The sequence below is a fragment of the Hyaena hyaena genome, unplaced genomic scaffold (assembly GCF_003009895.1).
Source record: "Hyaena hyaena isolate Hyena2069 unplaced genomic scaffold, ASM300989v1 scaffold_56, whole genome shotgun sequence".
NCBI classification, from domain to species: domain Eukaryota; kingdom Metazoa; phylum Chordata; class Mammalia; order Carnivora; family Hyaenidae; genus Hyaena; species Hyaena hyaena.
In genome coordinates, this window is record NW_024080688.1 from 3,150,798 (window position 1) to 3,173,126 (window position 22,329).

The window sequence follows — 22,329 nt, forward strand, 5'->3', positions numbered from 1 at the left end:
CAGTAGTAGTTACAAGAGTGCTTTAGACTAATTCGTTAAGCCATGGACTTACTTGACATGATACTCTGAATCTGTGCCTCCCTTCAGGTTTTTGAAAACTGTTGTGTTTTTTAAACTCCTTGGAGTCCCTCCTACTTTAAATATATTGCTGAAAACTAAACGCACTGTTAGGGCTCCTTGAAAGAGCACTATGGTGGCTGATCAGTAATTCATCAGAACAGCTGTCGTACGTAGTCCTGTCCTGAGAGTCGGGGGGGAACCGAACTGTAGCCCTGGGTCTGCAGAAGCAGGCTCTGCTGGAAGTCAAGAGGGCGAAGTCACCCCCTCCCCATCCTTGCAGATCGGCTGCAATGCCGTCAGCTGGGCGCCTGCCGTTGTACCTGGAAGCCTCATAGACCAGCCATCGGGGCAGAAGCCCAACTACATCAAGAAGTTTGCGTCGGGCGGCTGCGACAACCTCATCAAGCTGTGGAAGTAAGTGGGGTTGGTGGGCTTCCCCTCAAGGGGTCACCTCTTCCCTTGCACCCTCCCTACAGGGACTCAGCCACACTTCACGGGAAACAAGGTCACCCTTTTTCCCCTCTGGCCCATAGAGTACTGTTTTCAGTCTGTCAGATGACATCCTTTAAAAACAATTTGGCCTTGCTCAGGCACTTTCATTCTTCGCCTACTTCCCAACTGCCAGCACCATTGGTGTGAGGGAACAGAGCATTTCTTGGAGGGTTTCTCTGTAGCTGGTGAACTGAGTAAAAATCTCAAGGTCAGCAAATGAAATTCGAAAGATGCAAGGGCTTCTTGGGCCCTGCAGGGCCCACGGGGTGGGGGTGGAACGGAGGTGTGGGAAAACACCAGGGCAGCCACCGGCTGCTCCTTCCTTTCATCTCCCCTGGTAGGGAGGAGGAAGACGGCCAGTGGAAGGAGGAGCAGAAGCTGGAAGCGCACAGTGACTGGGTTCGAGACGTGGCCTGGGCCCCCTCCATCGGCCTGCCCACCAGCACCATCGCCAGCTGCTCCCAGGTCAGCCCAGACCCGTGAGAGCCTCCCGTGTTGTTAGCCTCTGAGTGAGTCGCGTCAGCCCTTACAGTCCCCGCGGGTAAAGACTTAAAGGTAAGGGCAGCGCAACAGGCACCAGGACCAGGTCATCCTGTGGAGAAGGCTCGATTGAAAGGTACAAGTGACTTGCCTCTGCTGAGCCACGAGCTGGGCCAGATTTGGGGCCAATTTCCCCTCGTCGGCATTGTACAGCTGGGAAACAGCTGCCCAGGTGCGTTCCGACAGTTCCCAGGCAGGCTTCAGGGGCGACGGCAAGTTCTAAGATCCTGGACTCACCTACCTATTGAGTCTTCACAGACCACAAAAGAAAGTCCAAGGACAAGCCTTTAATTATGTGCTCACCCACCATAGACAAAATTTAAGCCAGCCTTCATTTGAGCCTGGTATGTTTCTTCCTAAATTTGAGAGGGACTTTTTAAACTTGTCCCTTCTCATTCTCCGAGCTTGGTTTATAGACAGCCATAGTCATTTGGTTAAGAAAATATAGACCGAGCCCAAGGGAGCCAAAAAAGGAGGGGACTGGGCAGACATGAGGAAAACCCAGAGAGAATTTTAGAGCTAGCAACGCAAAGGCCATACCTGAAACCAATGTTAGCACAGGAACCTGGGGGAGTCGACGGATGTGAAACGTGCTCCCTGCGGTGAAGGGGTAAAGGCAAGGCTGCTGGGCTGGACGTGGGCCATCACAGCGGTGCACTCCCAGCAGGGCCTTGGCTGCGCTGTGTGCTGAGTCCCCCACCCCCTTCCTGCCAAAGTCCAGCGTGGCTCCAGATTGCCCTCCCTCCCTGACTAGAGCCTCTTTTCCTAGGATGGTCGCGTGTTCATCTGGACCTGTGACGAAGTCTCAAGCAACACGTGGTCACCCAGACTGCTGCACAAGTTCAATGACGTTGTGTGGCACGTGAGCTGGTCCATCACGGCCAACATCCTGGCTGTCTCGGGCGGAGACAATAAGGTACACCCCATTTCCGTGACATGGTGGGTGGGCCCTGTTTGCCTTTCCCAGGCTCACTGGAAAGCACAGGTGCATTCCCCATGGAATGACGGGCTTAGAAGGAGCATTAATGAGCATGTGTTTTGAGTATGTCTCTTCATTACATCATTAAATTTTTCAATCCCCTGCACTACCCCCCCCCCCCACAAAGGAGGTTTGTCCCCTTTTTACTAATGTGAAAGAAGCTGACAGGTGTTTGACTTGCACAGGGGTCACAAAGCAGTTAGGTGGCAGAGCCAGTAATCAGGCCCAGGTTAACTCCCCAGCCACTGCCCTGACAGTCCACCACCCTAATCATTTGACCAATTTGCCATCATAGTGACATTAATTAGCATGGCCCAAAAAGTAAATAGATTAAAAAAGCAACAACTCATAAACAAAAGCAAAAAGATAGGAGGGTTTCTGTCAAAAACCTAAGAGACATACTTCTAAAACTCAGTATAATTCATGAGTATTCTTACCCCCCACCATATACTCTCCCTGGCCGGGCTACGAGCTGTATAAGGGAAGGGACGCGGAGACAAAGTAGCGACCGGAAACCAGTAAAACAAAGAGTAGCTCAGGGCAGTATAGCAGCATGACGGCTGCACTGAACCCTGCCCTATAAAGTTACGCGTGGACCCTCTGCCCGTGAGGAGGGCTCAGCCGGGGAGGTGGCCGTGGCCCGTTGCTTCTTCCTTTCTAGGGGCGCGTGTTGTCTTAATCCTGGCAAAGTACATACAAAGTTTACCCAGCTGACCCAGTGTTAAGTGTACAGTTCAGTGGTTTCGAGGACATCGACGTCAGTGTGCCACCATCATCACCCCGCCTCTCTCGGGCTGTTGAAATGCTCCCAGCTGAAACTCCGACCCCGCTGAGCACTGACTCCCTCCCACCCCCGCCCTCGGCCCCGGCCAGCACCGCCCTACCTCCTGCCTGTGCCTCTGCCTGCTTTGCGGGCCCCCAGGTAGAACCACGCAGGGCTTGTGTGTCTGCGACTGGCTCCTTCCACTTCCCGTAGCGCCCTCGTGTTTGTTGTGCCGCGTGTCAGTCCCCTTCCCTGTGAAGGCTGAATGACGCTGCGTCCTACCACGCGGTAGGCACGCATACGTCGGTGGGTGCGGGGCGCCTCCTGCTTCGGCGGGTGTCAGTCACGCTGTGCACGTGGGCGCACCAGCAGTGGCTCTTTGAGGGGCGCCCGAGTGTCTCGGTGTGCATCCCACTCTTGGTTTCCGTTCAGGTCACGATCTCACGGTTGGTGGGATCAAGCCCACATCAGGCTCCGTGCTGATGGTGTGGGTCCTGCTTGGGATTCTCTCTCTCCCTCTCTCTCTGCCCCTCACCTGCTCACGTACCTGTGCTCTCTTAAAAAAAGTGTGTGTGTGTGCGCGTGTGTGCGTGTGTGCGCGTGTGTGTTTATCTTTGAGGTTCCCTGCGGGTAGTTTTTATCCAGCCTGGGGTCCCTTTCATGTACAGTAGTCCCAGAAAGATCTAGCAGGCCTCTCCTCAAAGCCATAGAATTTGAGAGCTGGAAAGATCTTCAAAGACAACTAATCTAACCCTCCTTATTCCTGGCAAGTGCCAGAGGCAGGACCAGGCCCCGGGTCTCCCTGACTTGTGTGAGGAGCCCCACAGTGGTGCGTGCACACGCCACACTTGGGGTCTGCGCCGTTACTCTTTGATGTGTCTTACTCTTCATTATCACCCTGTTTGCTGCAAAGAGCTCAACCCAGTTGCTCTCTGCATAGCATCCCTTCCGTACAGCACTTAGTTTTCAGCCTAGAGCATTCTGCACCGTGCATGTGTAGTAAATAGTCTGTCTCTAAAGCAGGAATTTTTTTTTATTATTTTTTTTTAAAAAAATATTTTAAAGTTCATTTTTGAGGGAGAGAGAGACAGAGTATGAGCAGGGTAGTGACAGGAGAGAGAGGGAGACACAGAATCTGAAGCAGCTCCAAGCTTCGAACCATCGGCAGAGCCCAATGCAGGGCTCAGATCTCAAACCGTGAGATCACTGATCGGAGCTGAAGTCAGACGCTTAAGTGACTGAGCCATCCTGGCGCCGCTAAAGCAGAAATTCTTAAAACTGTTACTATTTTTTACCAGACACGTACGTAGCTTGAAGTAGTTTTTATTAGGTTATGATTATTTTTTAATGCAGTCAAATGTTCATTCTCCAGAAACAAAGCTTTTCAGTGCTTAGCTGTTTATTCCACTGTTTACATCTGTGTTGAAATAACATACTTACACGTCTGTTGTCTTCCTCTAGCACACTTCTCAGATTTTAGTATTTAACTTGTTAAAATGTGGATTACCAGGCCCACGCCCAGGGCTTCTGAATCAGTGGGTCTGGACAGAGACCCCAGAACTTGCAGTTTTCACAAGCTCCCCAGTCACAGTGGACGCCCGGCCTAGAGCGAACACTTTGAGAGCACGGCTCTCTTCCCCTCCATCCTCTCTCAGAACCTGCGGTCCCTTGCTTAAAACAGCAGCAGTGTTTGTTTTCTTGTTTTGGGTTTTTTTTTTTAATGTTTATTTTTGAGAGACAGTAGGGGAACAGGGGAAGGTCAGAGAGAGAGGGAGACACAGAATCTGAAGCAGCTCCAGGCTCTGAGCTGTCAGCACAGAGCCCGATGCAGGGCTCAAACTCATGAACCATGAGATTATGACCTGAGCTAAAGTCCAATGCTCAAATGACTGAGCCACCCAGGCCACCCATACATTGTTATTTATTTTAATATTTGTTTATTTTGAGAGAGAGTGGGAGCAGGAGAGGGACAGAGAAAATCCCAAGCCAGCTCTGGTCTCACAGCCCAGTACGGGGCCCGATCTCACCGACCCATGAGCTCATGACCTGAGCTGAAACCAGGAGTCAGACACTTAACCTACCGAGCCACCCAGGTGGTTATTAGTATCAGTGCTGTTACTGATATTTCACGTTAAAGCACTGCCACCTGTCAGCTGTTTTTATTTTTAAGGTGTTCTTTTTCCCATTTCAGTGAGTGAGAACTGACATACATCATCATAACATGGTTGGACTTGTGTATACTGTGAAGTGATTACCACAGTACATTTAGCTAGTGTCCATTGTTTCATATAGATCTAATAAAAAGAGAAAGCAAAAAAAGAAAAGCTTTTCCTCACGAGAACTCTCAGGATCTGGTCACCATTTCACATAGACCACGCTGCATTGTGAGCTGTGGTCCCCATGCTGGTCCTGACACCCCTGGGGTCTCTGCGCCTCATAACTGCACGTGTGTTCCTCTTGACCTTCCACCCCCAGCTCTGGTAACCGCAGATCTGATCTCTTCCTCTTTGACTGGTTTTGGGGTTTTTATGGATGTTGTTGGTTTATAGATTGCACATATCAGGGAGATCATACAGTATTTGTCTTTCTCTGTCTTGTTTCACTTAGCATAATGCCCTCAAAGTCCACCCCCATCGTCGCAAATGGCAGGACTTCCTTAATTTTTTATGGCTGAATAATCCATTGTATAGAACTTCTTTATCCATTTGTCTGTCAGTAGACACTTGGGCTGTTTCCATATCTCAGCTGTTGTAAATAATGCTGCTTTGAAATGGGGGTGCAGATACTTTTCAAGAAAATGTTTTCGTTTTCTTCAGATTAGACACCCAGATGTTGAACTGCTGGATCATACAGGAGTTCTATTTTTAATTTTGTGGAGGATACTCCATACCGTTTCCTGTAGTGGCTGTACCTGTTCGCGGTCTCACCAGTAATGCCCAAGAACTCCCTCTTCTCCACGTCCACGCCAGGACTGGTGTCCTTGTCTTTTCCATGATGGCCGTTCTAGCACAGTGAGGTGCTATCCTCCCGTGGTTGTGACACTCACTTCCCCAGGGATAGTGCTGCCGATCACCTTTTTGTCAGGCTGTTGGCCTTTCCTGTAGCTTTTTTGGAGAACTGTTCTATTCAGGTCTTTTGCCCATCTTTTAATTGTATTTCTTGGCTTTCTGGTATTGAGTTTTAGTCTTCTGTGGATATTTTGTAGTTTGGGGGGGTTTTGTTTGTGCATAAACAGGCTTCACACCCAGCCGGTTAGGGTTAGTGAGCAGTGCGGCCAAGGTGGGGCTTGAACTCATGACCCTGAGATCAAGACCTGAGCTGAGATCAAGAGTCAAGTTGGATGCTTAATTGGGGCACCTGGGTGGCTCAGTCAGTTAAGCCTCTGACTCTTGATTTTGGCTCAGGCCATGATCTCACAGTTGGTGAGTTCAAGCCCCATGTCAGGCTCTGGGCTGACCGTGCAGAGCCTGCTTGGAATTCTCTCTTTGCCCCTCTCTCTGCCCCTTTTCCACTCATGTGCGTGCACATGCACATATGCTCAGTTTCTCAAATAAAACATAAATCTACAAAAAAGATGCTTGACCCACTGAGCCACCCAGGCATCCCTGGATATTTTGTTTTTTGTTTTTTGGTTTTTTTTTAACTTTTATTTTTATTTTTTTATTATTTTTTTTTTACAAATAGTTTATTGTCAAATTAGTTTCCACATAACACTCAGTGCTCATCCCCATAAGTGTCCTCCTCCATGCCCATCCCCCCCTCCCCCCCACATCCATCAGTCCTCAGTTTTTGTCAGCATTCAAGAGTCTCTCATGGTTTGCCATCCCTGGATATTTTGAATATTAGTTCCTTATCTCTATGATTTGCAAATATTTTTTCCCATTTTGTAAAGTTGTCTTTTTACTTTGTTGATTGTTTTGCTGTACGGAAACCTGTTAGTTTAATGCAGTTCCACTAACTTATTTTTTATTTTGTTACTTTTGGTTTAGATGTCACATCCAAAAAATCATTGCCAAGGCCATGTCAAAGAGTTTTTCTTTCTTTTATTTTTTAAAGTTTATTTTGAGAGAGAGGGAGTACACATGTGTGAGTGGGGAAGGGACAGAGAAGGAGAGAGAATCCCAAGCAGGCACGAACCATGAGAATCATGATCTGAGCTGAAATCCGGAATCAGACACTTAAGCAATTGAGCCACCCAGGCACCCAAAGAGCTTGTTTTCTTACATTTTTTTTCTAGGAATTTCAGTGGTTTCAGATCTTATATTTAAGTGTTTAATTCATTTCAAGTTAATTTTTTCAGTGGTGTAAGATAAGGGTCTAATTTTATTCTTTTACTTGTTAAAATCCAGATTACCCAGCACCGTTTATTAAAGAAAGAGACAATCTTTTCTCCAGTTAGAGTATTCTTGGCTCCCTTGCTGAATACTAAACATATATGCTTGGGTTTATTTCTGGGCTTTTGATTCCATTGACCTCTTTGTCATCTGACCTGTTCGTACTAGCATACAGTACCATCTGTTTGTTTTAATGCCATTACTATAGCTTTATAGCTTGAAATTAAAAAAGGAAGATTCCTTCCACTTTGTTCTTCTTTCTCAGGAGTGCTTTGGCCATTCAGTGTCTTTGGCGGTTCCATTTACATCTTAGGACTCTTTTTCCTACTCCTGTCCAAAAAAAAAATCCCTTTGGAATCTTGATCGGAAATGCATTGAATCTATAGATGGCTTTTGGTAGTACTGAAAGTTTAGCAATGTTCATTCTTCTAATCTCTGAACAAGATGCGTTTCCATTTACTTGTATTCTCAGCTTCTTTCATCACTGTCCTGTAGTTTTCAGAGTAGCCATCTTTGGCCTCCTTGGGTAAGTTCATGAGCATTTTCTTGTTTTTGTTATTATAAGGATTGGTTTATTTCTTTTTCAGATAATTCATTCTTAGTGTATAGAAACACTACTGATTTATGTTAATTTGTAACCTGCACCTTTAAAGAATTCATTGTTTAGATGTAAGTTTTTTGATGAAACCTTTAAGATTTTCTGGAAACAACATCTTGTCATCTGCAAATAGAGACAATTTTAGTTTTCCTTTCCAGTGCTGAGTGCTCAGGCAAGGACTGTACTGAAAAAGGCACCCTTTTCTTAGGGCGGATTTTCAAGGAAGAGCTTTTGGCCTTTCACTGTTGGGTATTCTGTTAGCTTGGGCTTATCACATGACCTTATCACATGACCTTTATGATTGAGGTATGTTCCTTCTATACCTGACCTGTTAAGCATTAATCACAAACAGATCACACTGGCTGATTTGCATATGTTGAATCATCCTTGCATTCCACATACGAATCCTGCTTGATGGTGGTGAATGATCTTTTTAATGAACTGCCAAACTCAGTTTGCATCTATATTCATCAGGGTTATTTGTCCAGAGTTTTATTTGCTGGTAGTAGCCTTTTCTGGCTTTGGTATAAGGGTAATTGTTGGCCTTGTAAAATGAGTGTGTGGGTGTATTTCCTCCTTTTTGGGGGAGGAGGGGTGGAGAGAAGATTTTGAGGATTGGTAGTCATTCCTTACATGTTAGGTTAAATTCACCAGGGAAGCCATCTGGCCCTGGGCTTTATTATACAAGGAGATTTTTCAATCATTATTCTCTCTCCTTACTGTTTAGATTTTCTATTTCAGAAAAGGTTTTAATTTTTATAAAAGTAAAATGTTTTATTCAGATTTTGTTTCTTCCTGATTCAGTCTTGGTAATGTTTCTAAGGATTTGTTCATTTTTTCTAGGCTGTTCACTTTGTTGACATACAGTTCTTTCATAGTAGTTTCTTATTTTTCTTTGTATTTCAGTGATTATCAGTTGTAATAATCTCCTTTCTCATTTATAATTTTGTTTTGGGTCCTCTTTTTTCTTTGGTTAATCTTTTCTATTGTTTTCCTCTTCTCTCATTAATTTCTGCTCTAATACTATTTCTTTCCTCTGCTAGCTTTGGGCGAAGTTTGTTCTTTTTTTTTTTTTTTTTAATGTTTTTATTTATTTCTGAGAGAGAGACAGCGTGAGCAAGGGAAGGTCAGAGAGAGAGGGAGATACAGAATCTGAAGCAGGCTCCAGGCTCTGAGCTAGCTGTTAGCACAGAGCCTGACGCGGGGCTTGAACCCACGAACAGTGAGATCATGACCCAAGCCACAATCAGAGGCTCAACCTACTGAGCCACCCAGGTGCCCCATGTTCTTTTCTAATTTCTTATGGCATAGAGGTAGGTTATCTATTTGGGATAGATCTTGTTTCTTAATGTAGGCATTTTTATTTCTGTGACTGCCTTTTAAGAACTGCTTTTGCCTGCATCCTGTAAGTTTTGGTATATTGTGTTTGCTTTCATTTCTTCTTTAGTCCATTGGTTGTTCAAGAGAGTGTTTAATTTGCGTGTATTTGCGAATTTCTCAATTTCCTCTTGCTATTGATTTCTTGCTATATTCATACCATTGTGGTTAGAGGAGATGCTTGATTTGATATCAGGGTTTTTTTTTAATTTGCTAAGACTTGTTTTGTGTGCAGTTACAGTATGTTCTGCTGTCAGAAGGTTATGTACATGTTAGGCCCATTTGGTCTATCCTTATCTGTCTGGATGATCTCTCCATTGTTGAAAATATTAAAGTCCCCAACAATTTTTGTGTTACTCTTTATTTAGTTCTGTTACTTTTTGATTTATAATTGTTACATCTTCTTGATGTGTAGATCCCTCTGTCTCTCTATACTATTTTTTAACATTTTCTTTACTTTTGAGACAGAGCACAAGTGGCTCAGGAGGGGCAGAGAGAGACACAGAATCAGTACCAGGCTCCGAGCTGTCAGCACAGAGCCCAGTGCGGGGCTTGAATCCGTGAACCGTGAGATCATGACCCAAGCTGAGGTTGGATGCTCAACCGACTGAGCCACCCAGGCTCCCCTCTCTTTACTGTTTTTACTTTGATATAAGTATAGCTACCCCTGCTTTCTTTGTTGTTGCCATTTGCTTGAAGTATCTCTTTACATCCCTTGTCAGTCTCTGTCTTTAAGGCTAAAGTGAATCTCTTGTAGGAAGCATAGTGTGGGATCTTGGATTTTTTTATTCAGCCATGTGTTGTCTCAACTGGAGAGTTTAAACCATTTAAATTTGAAGTAATTATTAATAAGGCCTTACACAATTGCCATTTTATTTTCTGGTGGTTTTCTTGATACATTGTTCCTTCTTGTTCTTTTTGTGTGTGTGTTTTGAGGTTTTATAGTATCAGTATGCTTTAATTTCTTTGTCATGTTCATTGGTCTGATATTATCACAGGTTTTTCCCTTGGGTCTGTAAGGCTTACGTAAAACATTTTAAAACACCCTATTTTAGTCCATTAGTTTTTGAGAGAGGGGGAGACAGAATCTGAAGCAGACTCTGAGCTGTCAGCACAAAGCCCAATGTGGGGCTCGAACCCACAAGCTGTGAGATCATGACCTGAGCTGAAGTCGGACACTTAACCAACTGAGCCACCCAGGCGCCCCAAAACACCTATTTTAAAATAACATCTTAACTTCAATAGAATTCCTAATCTTTACACTTTTACTTCTCCCTCTTACATTTTAGGTTATTTATGTTACAGTTGACATATTTTGTAATGTGTAACTGATAACAGGTTAGTGTAGTTATGGTTATTTATTACTACGTTAACTTCTACACTAGAGTTGTAAGTGAATTATATACTAATACCACCATATTACAGAATCCAACTTTAACTATCGTTACCAGTAACTTTTGGGCTGCCTTGTACGGTGTTAATGAGGATCCTTTTATTTCTACTCAAAGAACTCCCTTTAGCATTTCTTGTGAGGCAGAGATATGGTCATGAGTTCCCTGGGCTTTTGCTTGTCCAAGAAAGTCTGTCCGTTGCTGAAGGACCCTTGTGCCTGGTATAGTATTCTTGGTTAACAGGTTGTCCCCTTTGAGTGTGTTTCTTCTGGCCTGAAAAGCTTCTATTAGAAATCTGCTCACGCTCTTACGGGGCAGTTTCCTTATATGTAACTTTTTTTTTTACCCTCTCTAGCTACTTTAAAAATTCTTTGACTTTTGACAATTATGACATGTCTTTTGTAGCCCTGTTTGAATTCAGCCTATTTTGGGCCTCTTGGCAGTGCATAGATCATGTCTTTCGAGTCCCTTATAGAGCGTTAACTAGTTTCCTTTGGTGCTGTCACGTTTACCTGGTTTTCTGTGATCCTCCCGTTGGTATCGGTGCCTTTGAGTAAGTGGTCTCTTCTGAACTTTGCAGGCTCGCTGTGGCCGGCAGTTTCACCGGTCAGCTAGTTGGGTTTCTGGTCACTCCTGCTGAGGATAGAGGGTGGTCCCCTGGCTGAGAGCAGCAGGTAGGACTGCTGACCCTTAGTTGCCTGCAAGCTAGTGGGCTTCGCTGGGGCCTGGATGCTCTGGTTAGGCTTCCTGGAGTCAGGACTGGGCTCTCGACACTAGTGGGTCTGTGAATTAGCTTCCTGCCAGAGCAGGGTCAGCTTGTGTGGAGCCCAAATTAGTGAGGCCCAGGAGTACACGGACCGTCCTGGTGCGGTGAGGCCCGGGTTTCGCTCTGTCGACAGGAAGCCAGGCGCTGTTCTAGGGCCGTGGGATGGACTAAAGAGCTTCCCGCGTGCTCTGCTCAGGCACCAAGTGCTTGTCCCGCCCCTGCACAGTGGCAGAAGCCGCCGAGGGCCACCCGTACTTCTTGTGTGGCCCTGACTCAAGCCAATCTGTTCCCAGGTTTCTCCGTGAAATAAGGCCACTGGCTTTTGCTCTGGGGCCACCAGCTCTCTGCCAGAGAGTGTCCTGCAACTTGTCGGCGTCAGAGCCCTTCCCGTCAGATGGGCCTGGGGGCCGTGCTCTACAGCAGGTGGGGCTGGCTGGGGGCCGCCCAGGTTCAAGGGCGCGCAGGACCGCATGGTACAGCATTCCCTAGGGCAGCCCGGGCCCCCAGCGCGGCGCCGGAGAGGAGCAGAGATCCTGCCTGGGCTCTGCCACCAGGAACGCAGTGCCGGTGTCGGAAGCCCTCCCAGCACCCGGGCCGCTGATTCTGTCTCACTTGGGACCAGGGATTTATTCAAGCCGTTGGCATAGACGGACTTGGAGGAAGAGGGCACTTGGGCCGTTCCTGCCTCTCCTCCTGTGTTGACCACTTAAGAACCCCACTTCGTCACAATCAGATGCCCACAGATGTGCCTGCAGAGCCCAGAGCTCCCCCCAGACAACTCACAGTGCCGGTGACTGGATGTCACCCCTGTGCTCCTTTTCCTCTGGACACACACAGGTGGACGCGGTGCTGAGCCAGCCTGGGCGGGGAGCCGTGCAGCCAGCACGTAGCCTTCCAGCCAGCCTTCCGGTACCGTGACTTGGTCTCTGCGGTCGAGCAGGGGGCTGCTTCAGCCTCATTCCTGTGGGGGGAGCTGAGTCAGGAATACCCTCTGTCACCGCCTTGCAGAGGTCACTCTCCCCTTCTTTCTTAACGGGCGTAGGGTTTTGTTTGCTCGCCAGCCGGGAGTCCTGGCCCCTGCGGGAACCCGGGAAGCAGAGGGAAGGGTGCGGACCTCTAACGCGCCGTGTACACTGGCTTGCAGGTGACCCTGTGGAAGGAGTCTGTCGACGGGCAGTGGGTGTGCATCAGTGATGTCAACAAGGGCCAAGGTTCTGTGTCCACTTCCGTCACAGAGGGCCAGCAGAACGAGCAGTGACAAGACCGGCGAGGCCCAGCTCCCCACCTGCTGACTCCAGGACTGGCCTTTCCTGGACCAGCTGACCAAACCGCGGGAGGAATGGCTCCACCAACATTCCTTCCCCAGGAGGAGTTACAAATGCACCAGACAGATCATCTGCCTTAACATGATTTGATATGGTTTGTAATTTACTGTCCTGCTGAAAGCATTCACGTTATGAGGAAAAGCTACCAATGCTCTTCAAATCTATTATTTTAAAATATTTTTGTCCATTTTTATGTACCTTTTGGGTGTCAGGCATTATTTGGGGGGTTTTGTTTCCAAAATAGATAAATAAATTCATATTGCTTATAATTCTTCCTGCATTACCCCAGGCCCTCCATAAGTTCACGTTCACTCGTGTTGGTCAGTGTACTAGAACATTAGCCAAGACCCTGGTCCCTGTAGGCCTGGCTGACCACCCCCCCACCCCCACCCCAACCATCACAACACAAAGCTGGTATCTGTATAAGTGGTTCCAGTCACACAGGAGGCATCGTACAGAGTATGGTGACGGGGGCTCCGGTGATGGTGACCCATAACAGGCCGTGCAGGTGCAGGGCAGTATTAACCAAATACTCACAATTAAGAGACTGGCCCAGAAGGAGTCCACTTCATGCATATTAAGGACCCTGTCAGCGCTGGAGACCACGGTTCTGGTTCTGGTCAACCCTGACCCAAATACCATCTCTTAGCAAAGGCCCTGGGACCCTCAGGTGAATCAGTGGCCACATCGGCAGCTATGATTCACTGAGACCTGCCGCACCCTGGTATGAGCCTGGGGCTTTGCCCACGCAGCAGCACGACAGACTGGTATAGGCATATATCCCCCATTTACCGATGAGGAAATCAGCACAGAAGGTAAGATGCCCAGGGCTGTCCACTGCCAAGTGGTAAACCCAGTGTTTGCGTCCTGATCCAGCTCAGCTCCAGAGTGGGTGCTGTCGAAGGCAGAACTCAGGAGGGGGTATGTGAGGGCTCCTCAGCTGTAATGTGGGGTGGTGCTCACAGCAGACCTTTATGTGAGCGCACTTAGCTTTGTAAAAGGTGAGGCCACTCACCGCAGGAGGCCACATGCACAAGGAAACCTGGACCCCTATTCTATTGCCTGCTCATTTTTCAGCAGCAAAACCCCTATTTTGAAATAAATATTAGATTATGGTGTATAAAGTGGGGAAAGGTGGATTGACTGTGCTTGAAGTAGGGGTACAGAGGCCAGAGCTCTGCCCCTCAGCCTCCACGTCATTCTGTACAATCCAGGCCTTTGGAGAACACTGAGAACTGTGCTTCTGTCCTTTTATTCCGATGAGAAAAGACCCAAGAAGGCAACTTTGCATACACTTCTCCGTGGATATAACCCTTAGTTCTAGTTAGCTCTTCATACTTGTCTGCCTTCCCTGACAAGCCCTGTGCTTCCTACAAGCACAGGCCCGATCTTCCTTATGCTGCCTGCTACCATCAACAAACAGAAGAAATTAGTCCTGTGTCACACAGTGGGTTGGTGATAGGGTTAGTGGGCTCCTGGCCATAGGCTGTTTGTGGCTTACACCACCAAGGATCAGTTAAGGTAATGTGGAAGGGAAATTACCACCCGTAATAGTTTATGCTTAGAGTGCTAACATGTTAGCTATTCCTGGGGTAAGCAAGATCCCTCAAGTTTGTTACCACAAAATAGGCTAATCAAGTGGAAATACCACATCGTGTCAGTCTTCAAGGGCCAAGCCCAGGTGATAGGAATGTAAAGGTAATTCAAAAGGTAGAGAGTTCCAGATAGCATACGCGCGATAGCAACCACAATGGTTTTTAATCCTTTCACAAAAACCAAGCAAACTGGGATAGAAAATGAAACCCCCAGACAACATTAAGGCAGTCCCTCAAACCCTAGGGCCAAACTATGGATACCTGTAATCCCTGTGTGGGACCAGCATAGGCAAGAAAAAGGGGAGTTGTTAATGGTCTTATGAACGAGGTAACCCAAGAATTACCATCAAATACTCCTCAGTCCCAAATAGAAAACTCAGCAAGCCAATGTGAGAACTAGAAGATTCACAGGCTTTGGTTTATAAATGAGTTCAAAAGGGGGGAGATTTCCACTGCCACACACGAAGGACTAATGGCTCTAAGAGTCTCCTAGAAGTTAGTTTCCCTAAACAACTAGAAAACCACACAATATACATGAAACAAATGCTTATGGATATAGGACAAGGCCGTGGGTACGGGAAGCACCAGTTGCTCTAGCTTACTGCCTGGGGGGCAGCTTCCAGGCCAAAGGGCAGGGAAACAATCCAGAGTCTAGTGGTCAAGTTGAAGAGACAGCGATCAGAGTCCAGTAAGGCTAGGCTAGACCCTACTGGGAAGAGTCCTGGAGAAGAGGGAGCTGCTCAGAGACAGCAAGCTCCTCAGAGCTACAGAAATTTCTCCTAGAGTCTGACCCAGTCCTAACCTACATACATGAAAGGCACAACTTCACGACCAGAAACCAACAGACCACACAATTCTTAGAACTCACAAAGGCGTGGGAAGTGTTCATGTGCCTGAGACGCAGAGTACAACTTCAGAATATGCAGCATACTAGGTTGAGTCCTAAGAAAGATCACACCTTAGTGATAATCTTAAATTAGGTCTGGAGTAGAGGCTCCTCTGGACCATAAAAACCAAGTCTTGAGGTCCACAATAATTTCACTTTGTGCCAGGCTAAAGCCCAACACTCTTTAAAGGAATAACAAAAATTAAGCACTTGAAAGCAAAATTCACAATGTCCAGCTTCCAATCCAAAATTACCAGATGTGCAAAGAAGAAAATATGACCCATAACCAGAAGAGAAGAGAAATTAGTAGGCACAGAAATGACAGACCACAGGATTAGCAGATAAAGACCTTAACAACAGGTATTATACAGATGTTCAAGAATATAAAGGAATAGGAACATAAGAAAAAATGGGAGATAAAAAGTTGGAATTTCTAGAAATGGAAAATTCAGTATTTGAAGTGGAAAATATACCAGACAGGATAAAGAGCAGGTAGACACAGCAGTACAACAAACCAGTAAGTCTGAAGACCCAGCAATAAAAACTAAAACTGAGCACATAGAGAAGGGATCAAAACAACAAACCAGGCAACTGACGTGTGGAACACTATCGAGGAGTCTAAAATATGTATACATATCTAAAATATGTATAATATTATGTATATCTCCCAAGGAGAAAAAAATTAAGGGGAGAGTGGATGGAAATAATATCTGGAGAAAGGACAACAGATTTTTCCAAGCTGGATTAAAACTGACCATATAGATTCAAGAAAATCAGAACCCCAAGCAGAACACTAAATACACATATATACACACTCCATAATAAAACTGCTGAAATTTTTTTTGAAAATTATGAAAGCCAGAGAGAGACATACTACATAGAAACAAATAGAAGAATGGCAGCCAACTTTTCATCAGAAGTTTTGCAAACCATAAAAAATTTAACATCTTCGAAGTACTGAAAAAGCAAATAAAAAAAATGACTTTCCGCCTACAGTTCTGTAGCTAGTGAAAATATCTTTCAAAAACAAAGGTGAAATAAGGAGTTTGTCAAATGAGAGCCAAAAGAATAATCACCAGCAGAGCTGCATTATAAGACATGTCCAAGTTCTTCAGGCAAAACGAAAACATCAGATGAAAGTTTGGATACATACCAAGGAATAAGGAGCACCAGGGATAGGAAAAAAAAAAAAAATCCAGGTAAATATTATACTTTTTTTCCTTTTATGTCTCCAATATTGATTATTTTAACTGCATTGAGGGGTTTACAACTTATATAGAAATAAAATAAGTAACAACAGTAGCACAAATAATGAAGTGGGAAAAAGGAAAATATTTTGTTGTAAGGGTCATATATGAAGTGGTATCATATTTGTTGAAAGTATACCGTATTATGTTGAAGTTGTATGTGTGTGTGCATACATTTTTTTAAGAGAGAGCCAGCATAAGCAGGAAAGGGCAGAGAGAATATTAAATAGGCTGCACACTCAACACAAGTCCAACATGGAGCTCAGTCTCACAACCCTGAGATCATGACCTGAGCCGAAACTAAGGGATCCCTGGGATCATGAGCCAAAAACAAGAGTCAGACACTCACTCAGCTGACTAAGCCCCCCAGGTGCCCCACAAGAGTCAGAGTCTTAACAAATTGAGCCACCAAGACACCTCTGAAGTTGTATTTTTAAATCCTCTTTCAAGCACTAAAAGAATAAAGCAGAGAGTTTTGGCTCAGGTCATGGTCTCACGGTCTCCTGAGTTTGAGCCCCACATCAGGCTCTACCATGGCAGCGTGTGTACCCTGCTTGGGATTCCCTTTCTTTCTACCCCTCCCCCACTCACACTGTCTCTCTCTCTCAAAATAAAGTTTAAAAAAAAAAGAAAAGAAAAATGGACAAAGAACAGATGGGACAGATTGAAGGCAAATAGCCAGATGTTGGATTTAAGCCAAACTTTGTAGGTCATTGCAATAAATATAAAAGGTCTAAACACTCCGAGTGAAAGGCCCCTGATAAAAGATTATCAGAATGGACTTTTAAAAAAACAAGACCCCAGGTGCCTGGCTGGCTTAGTCGGTAAAGCATGAGACTCTTGATCTGGAGACTGTAAGGTCAAGCCCCATGTTGGGTGTAGAGATTACTTAAAAATAAAATCTTTAAGGGGCGCCTGGGTGGCTCAAACATCTGACTTTGTCTCCGATCATGATCTTCCGGTTCATGAGTTCGAGCCCGTATCAGGCTGTCTGCAGTCAGCACAGAGCCTGTTTCAAGTCACCTGTCCCCCTCTCTCTTTGCCCCTCCCTTGCTCACCTTATTTCTCCCTCAAAAATAAACAGGTGCAGCTGGGTGGCTCAGACAGTTGAGCATCTGACATTAGCTCAGATCATAATCTCATGCCTTGTGAGTTTGAGCCTTGTGTTGGGCTCTGTGCTGACAGCTCAGTGCCTGGAGCCTGCTTCAGATTCTGTGTCTTCCTCTATCTGCCCCTACCTCACTCATGCTGTCTCTCTCAAATATAAACCATAAAATTTTTTTAATAAAAAATAAACATTAAAAAAAATTTAGGGGCACTTGAGTGGCTCGGTTGGTTAAGAGGCCAACTTCAGCTCAGGTCATGATCTCATGGTTTGTGGGCTCAAGCCCCATGTCGGGCTCTGTGTTCACAGCTCAGAGCCTGGAGCCTGTTTGGATTCTGTGTCTCCCTCTCTCTGTCCCTCCCTCTCTCATTTCTCTCTCAAGCATTAAAAAAATTATTAATTTTTTAAATAAAATATTAAAAAGAAAAAGACCCAACTATATTCTGTTTATATGAAACCCACTTTAAACATAAATACACAAATAGATTATTAAAACAATGGGAATTATGGAAAAAAGATAAATGAAAAGTAATCAAAAGAAAGCTGAATGTGCATATTAAGGTCAGATAAAGTAGACTTCAGGACAAGAAATATACCAGGAGTAAAAAGGGACAGAATAATAAAAGGGTCAGTTCATAGAGCAATCTTATATTTAACGATCTTAAATATATATGCACCTAAAAGAGAGCTTCAAAATATGTGGAATGGACAGAACTGAGGTAATCTGCAATTATAGTTGGAGATCTCAACATTCCTCTCTCAGTAACAGAACAAGTCGACCCAAGAAATCATCAAGTTATAGGACACAAACCAGTCCATCACTCAGTTTAACCCAACTGGCATTTATAGAACATTCTACGCAACAACATTAAAACTCATTCTGAAGTACACAGGCAACATTCATCAAGATGAAACCAATTTCTGGACCTTAAACTTCAACAAATCAAAAAGAACAGAAATCGTACAGAATACTTTCTCTGACTATAAAGTAAATTAGAAATGAGTAATAGAAAGGTATTTAGGAAATCCTCGAATATTTGGAAGTTTAAGCACCACACATCTAAATAACAAATGGTCCAAAATATCACAATAAAAGTAGTTATGGATAGAGGTAAAGAAGAAACAGGACAGGGATAGAGGTCTCTACATGTACCCTGTTTTATATCATTGACTTTGAAGGCATGTAATATTTTAATAATTAACTCCGGCTCAGTTGGTTAAGCAGCTGATTGATTTCAGCCTGGGTTATGATCTCACGGTTAATGAGATACAGCCCAGTGTCAGCCTCTGCGCTGACAGTGTAGAGCTGCTTGGGTTCTCTCTCCCCCTCTCTCTACCACCCCCCCCCAAAATAAAGCTTTTAAAAAATAACTCCAAAAATATGAACTCATAAAATTAGTAAAAATTGAAAAAAATGTAATTTTAGGTATTCACAAAGGCCATGCCATACCCACTCAAAGAAAAATAAATATTCAAGTAACTTTAAAAGTGTTTTGAGGGGGGAGGGGTCAAGTTGGTGGATCAGCATGGGAGTTTTTGTTCGTTTTTTTGCATCTCTCATCCCTGAAATACAGCCAGATCAACACTAAACCATCCTGCACACCTAGAAAACTGATTTGAGGATTAACACAATATGCACAACCTGAGCCAGAAAACTCAGCAGGTACATGGTGTGGAAAGGTGAACTGGGGGAGAGAAGCCATGGAGGGCAGGGAGCGGTTTTTGCTTGCAGAGAGAGGACAGAGACGGCGAGAGAGTACAAAATCAATGGGAGAGAAAGAAAGGTATGCAAGGGACAGAACAAACCAGGGACAAGGGAGAAAGGAGAGGGTTTAAATTCCATTAAAACTCTATAAACGGGGAGCACAGTGTGAAACTCGATACCTGGTGGTGCTCTGGTGGGAAGGGTGAATCCCCAGGAACAGAGAGCAAGGTCCTTGGGGTCCTCTGGCCACATGGGAAGAGGCGGTTCCTGCTGAAAGGACATTTGGTGGAGGCTGTGCAGCCACCCCACAGCCAAAGGTCCCAGCGGACCCTGGAGAACAACCACATTCACTGGTGTTGGGACAAGGTCATTAAGGGTGAAGCCTGGTGCCAGATGCATGTCGTAATTTTCAATAATCCTTGAAACACTGCTGCTACACAATTGCATCAACTTTTTCTGGGGCAGGCTGGCACCCAGCTGCAGTCTCTGCGCATGAGCAGAAGCACATTCTCCCAAATGGTCCTGGGGGCCGGCCGGCACCAGCCATTGGTCACTGAGACCTTCTCCCAGAAGATCTGAGTGGGTCAAAGTCACAGTCCCTTGGAAGTGAGGAGTTGGGTAATATAACCATATCTGAGATAAAACTCAGGAAGGAGGTGCCGCCTGGCAACCTGACAGCTTGGTCACGGGTAGTATAAAAGCAGGGAGTGGATGAAGCTGGAGACAAAGGAGGGGTGTCCAATTCCTGGTCAGGGAGAACACAAGTTCTGATACTAGAGACTGGGTAGGTGGGTGATGCCACTTTCACCGCTCCCACGCATGTGCATACCCACCTACGTGCGCCACTACAATCCACACCAGTAAGCTAAGCAGCGCCATCTAGTGGAGAATGTAACCATTACACTAAGCACTGCCCAACCGGCCAAACTCACTCTCCATGAACACAAGCCTCTCTGCCTGCTTAGTTTACGAACTATAAAGTACTTCATAGTTTGACTTCTAGGGGAAACTGATGTAATTTAAATCGTATTTCAATCTGTTTGCTGGTCCACCTATTCAATTTTTTTCTTATTGAATACAGAAAGAAAAATTTATTTTTATTTTCCATTTTTATTAAAAATATTTTTATTTTTTTCTACTATATTTTTACTTTGTATATTTTTCAAATTATATTTTACTTCCATTATTTCACTTTATTCGATTTCATTATATTCATTTTTTCAAATTTTCAAACTTTTTTTCTTATCTTTCCCTTTTTACTCTATAAAGCTCCTTTTTTTTTTATTTCTAGGAGAGAGAGAGAGAGACAGCGTGAGCAGGGGAGGGCCAGAGAGAGAGGGAGACACAGACTCTGAAATAGGCTCCAGGCTCTGAGTTGGCAGTCAGCACAGAGCCCGACAGGGGGCTCGAACCCACGAACCGCGAGATCATGACCTAAGCAAAAGTCAGACGCTCAAACGACTAAGCCACCCAGGCACCCCTCTATAAAGCTCCTTTTAACAACCAGACCAAAAGACACCTAGAATCTAGCATCTTTTATTTGATTTTTTGTGTTCTTTTTAATTTTTTAATTTTAACTTTTTTTACCTTATTAATTCCTTTTCTTCCTTCAAAATGATGAAATGAAGGAATTCACCCCCAAAAAAGAACATGAAGAAATGACAGCCAGGGATTTAACACAGATACAAGCAAGGTGTCTCCACCAGAATTAGAATCATGGTAATAAGAATACTAGCGGGGTTGAAAACAGATTATAATCCTTCTGCAGAGATAAAAACTAGTCAATGAAATAAAAAATGCCAAAACTAAGCTGCAATCTCAAATAGATGCCACAGCAGCAATGATGGATGAAGCAGAGCAGCGATATAGAGAACAATATTATAGGGAACAATGAAGCAGAAAAAAAGAGGAAGACTAAAGCAAAAGAGCACAATTTAAGAATTAGAGAAACCAGGGACTCATTAAAAAGGAACATCATCAGAATCATAAGGGTACAGAAAATGGAGAGGAAAAGGGGTAGAAGGGTTATATGAACAAATCATAGTGGAAAACCTTCCTAACCTGAAAAGACAGAAACATCAAAATCCAGGAAGCACAGAACATTCCCATTAGATTCAACAAAAACCAACCAACAAGGCATAGTATAGCCAAATTCACAAAATACTCAGTCAAGGAAAGATTCATGAAAGCAGCAAGGGGAAAAAAAGTCCTTAACCTACAAGGGAAGACAGATCAGGTTTGCAGCAGACCTAGCTACAGAAACTTGGCAGGCCGGAAAAGAGCAGGATATATTCAATGTGCTGAATCGGGAAAATATACAGCTAAGAATTCTTCATCCAGCATGGCTGTCATTCAAAACAGAAGGAGAGGTTAAAAGTTTCCCAGACAAAAATTAAAGGAGTTCATGACCTGTAAACCAGCCCTGCAAGAAATTTTAAGGGAGACTCTCTGAGGGGAGAAAGGATTGGGAAAGAAAAGAAAGAAAGTGAGAGAGAGAGAGAGAGAGAGAGAGAGAGAGAGAGAGAGAGAAGAAAAGAGAATAGAAAAGAAATGAAAGAAAAAGAAAAAGAAGAAGAAAAAAGACCAAAAGCAACAAAGACTAGAAAGGACCAGAGAACACCACCAAAAAGTCCCAACTCTATAGGCAACATAATGGCAATAAATTCCTATCTTTCAGTACTCACTCTACATGTCAATGCACTAAATTCTCCAATCAAAAGACATAGGGTAACTGAATGGATAAGAAAACAAGAGTCCAGGGATGGATCGCTTTCCAGGGGAATTCTACCAAATATGTAAAGAAGAGTTAAAACCTATCCTCTTGAAGCTGTTCCAAAAAATATAAATGGAAGGAAAATTTCCAAACTCTTTCTATGAAGCCAGCATTACTTGATTCCAAAACCAAAGATCCCACTAAAAAGGAGAACTATAGACCAATTTCCCTGATGAACATGGATGTCAAAATCCTCAGCAAGATACTAGCCAACAATACATTAAAAGACTTATTCACTGTAATCAAGTGGGCTTTATACCTGAAATGCGGGGCTGGTTCAATATCCACAAAACAATCAATGTGATACATCACATCACAAAAGAAAGGACAAGAACCACATGATCCTCTCAATAGATGCAGAGAAAACATTTGACAAAATACAGCATCCTTTCT

The 22,329-nt window shown here is 44.5% G+C and overlaps 1 protein-coding gene across 1 annotated transcript in view; it reads left to right on the forward strand.

Moving 5' to 3' along the window:
* Positions 1-12,897, forward strand: part of SEC13 (SEC13 homolog, nuclear pore and COPII coat complex component) — a 35,069-nt gene extending 22,172 nt beyond the window's left edge. The window contains 4 exon segments of the mRNA XM_039231386.1: positions 341-474; positions 894-1,017; positions 1,862-2,008; positions 12,445-12,897. Of these exon segments, the coding sequence (XP_039087317.1) occupies positions 341-474; positions 894-1,017; positions 1,862-2,008; positions 12,445-12,558 (519 nt within the window). The 3' untranslated portion in view covers positions 12,559-12,897.
* Positions 12,898-22,329: the final 9,432 nt, after the last annotated feature.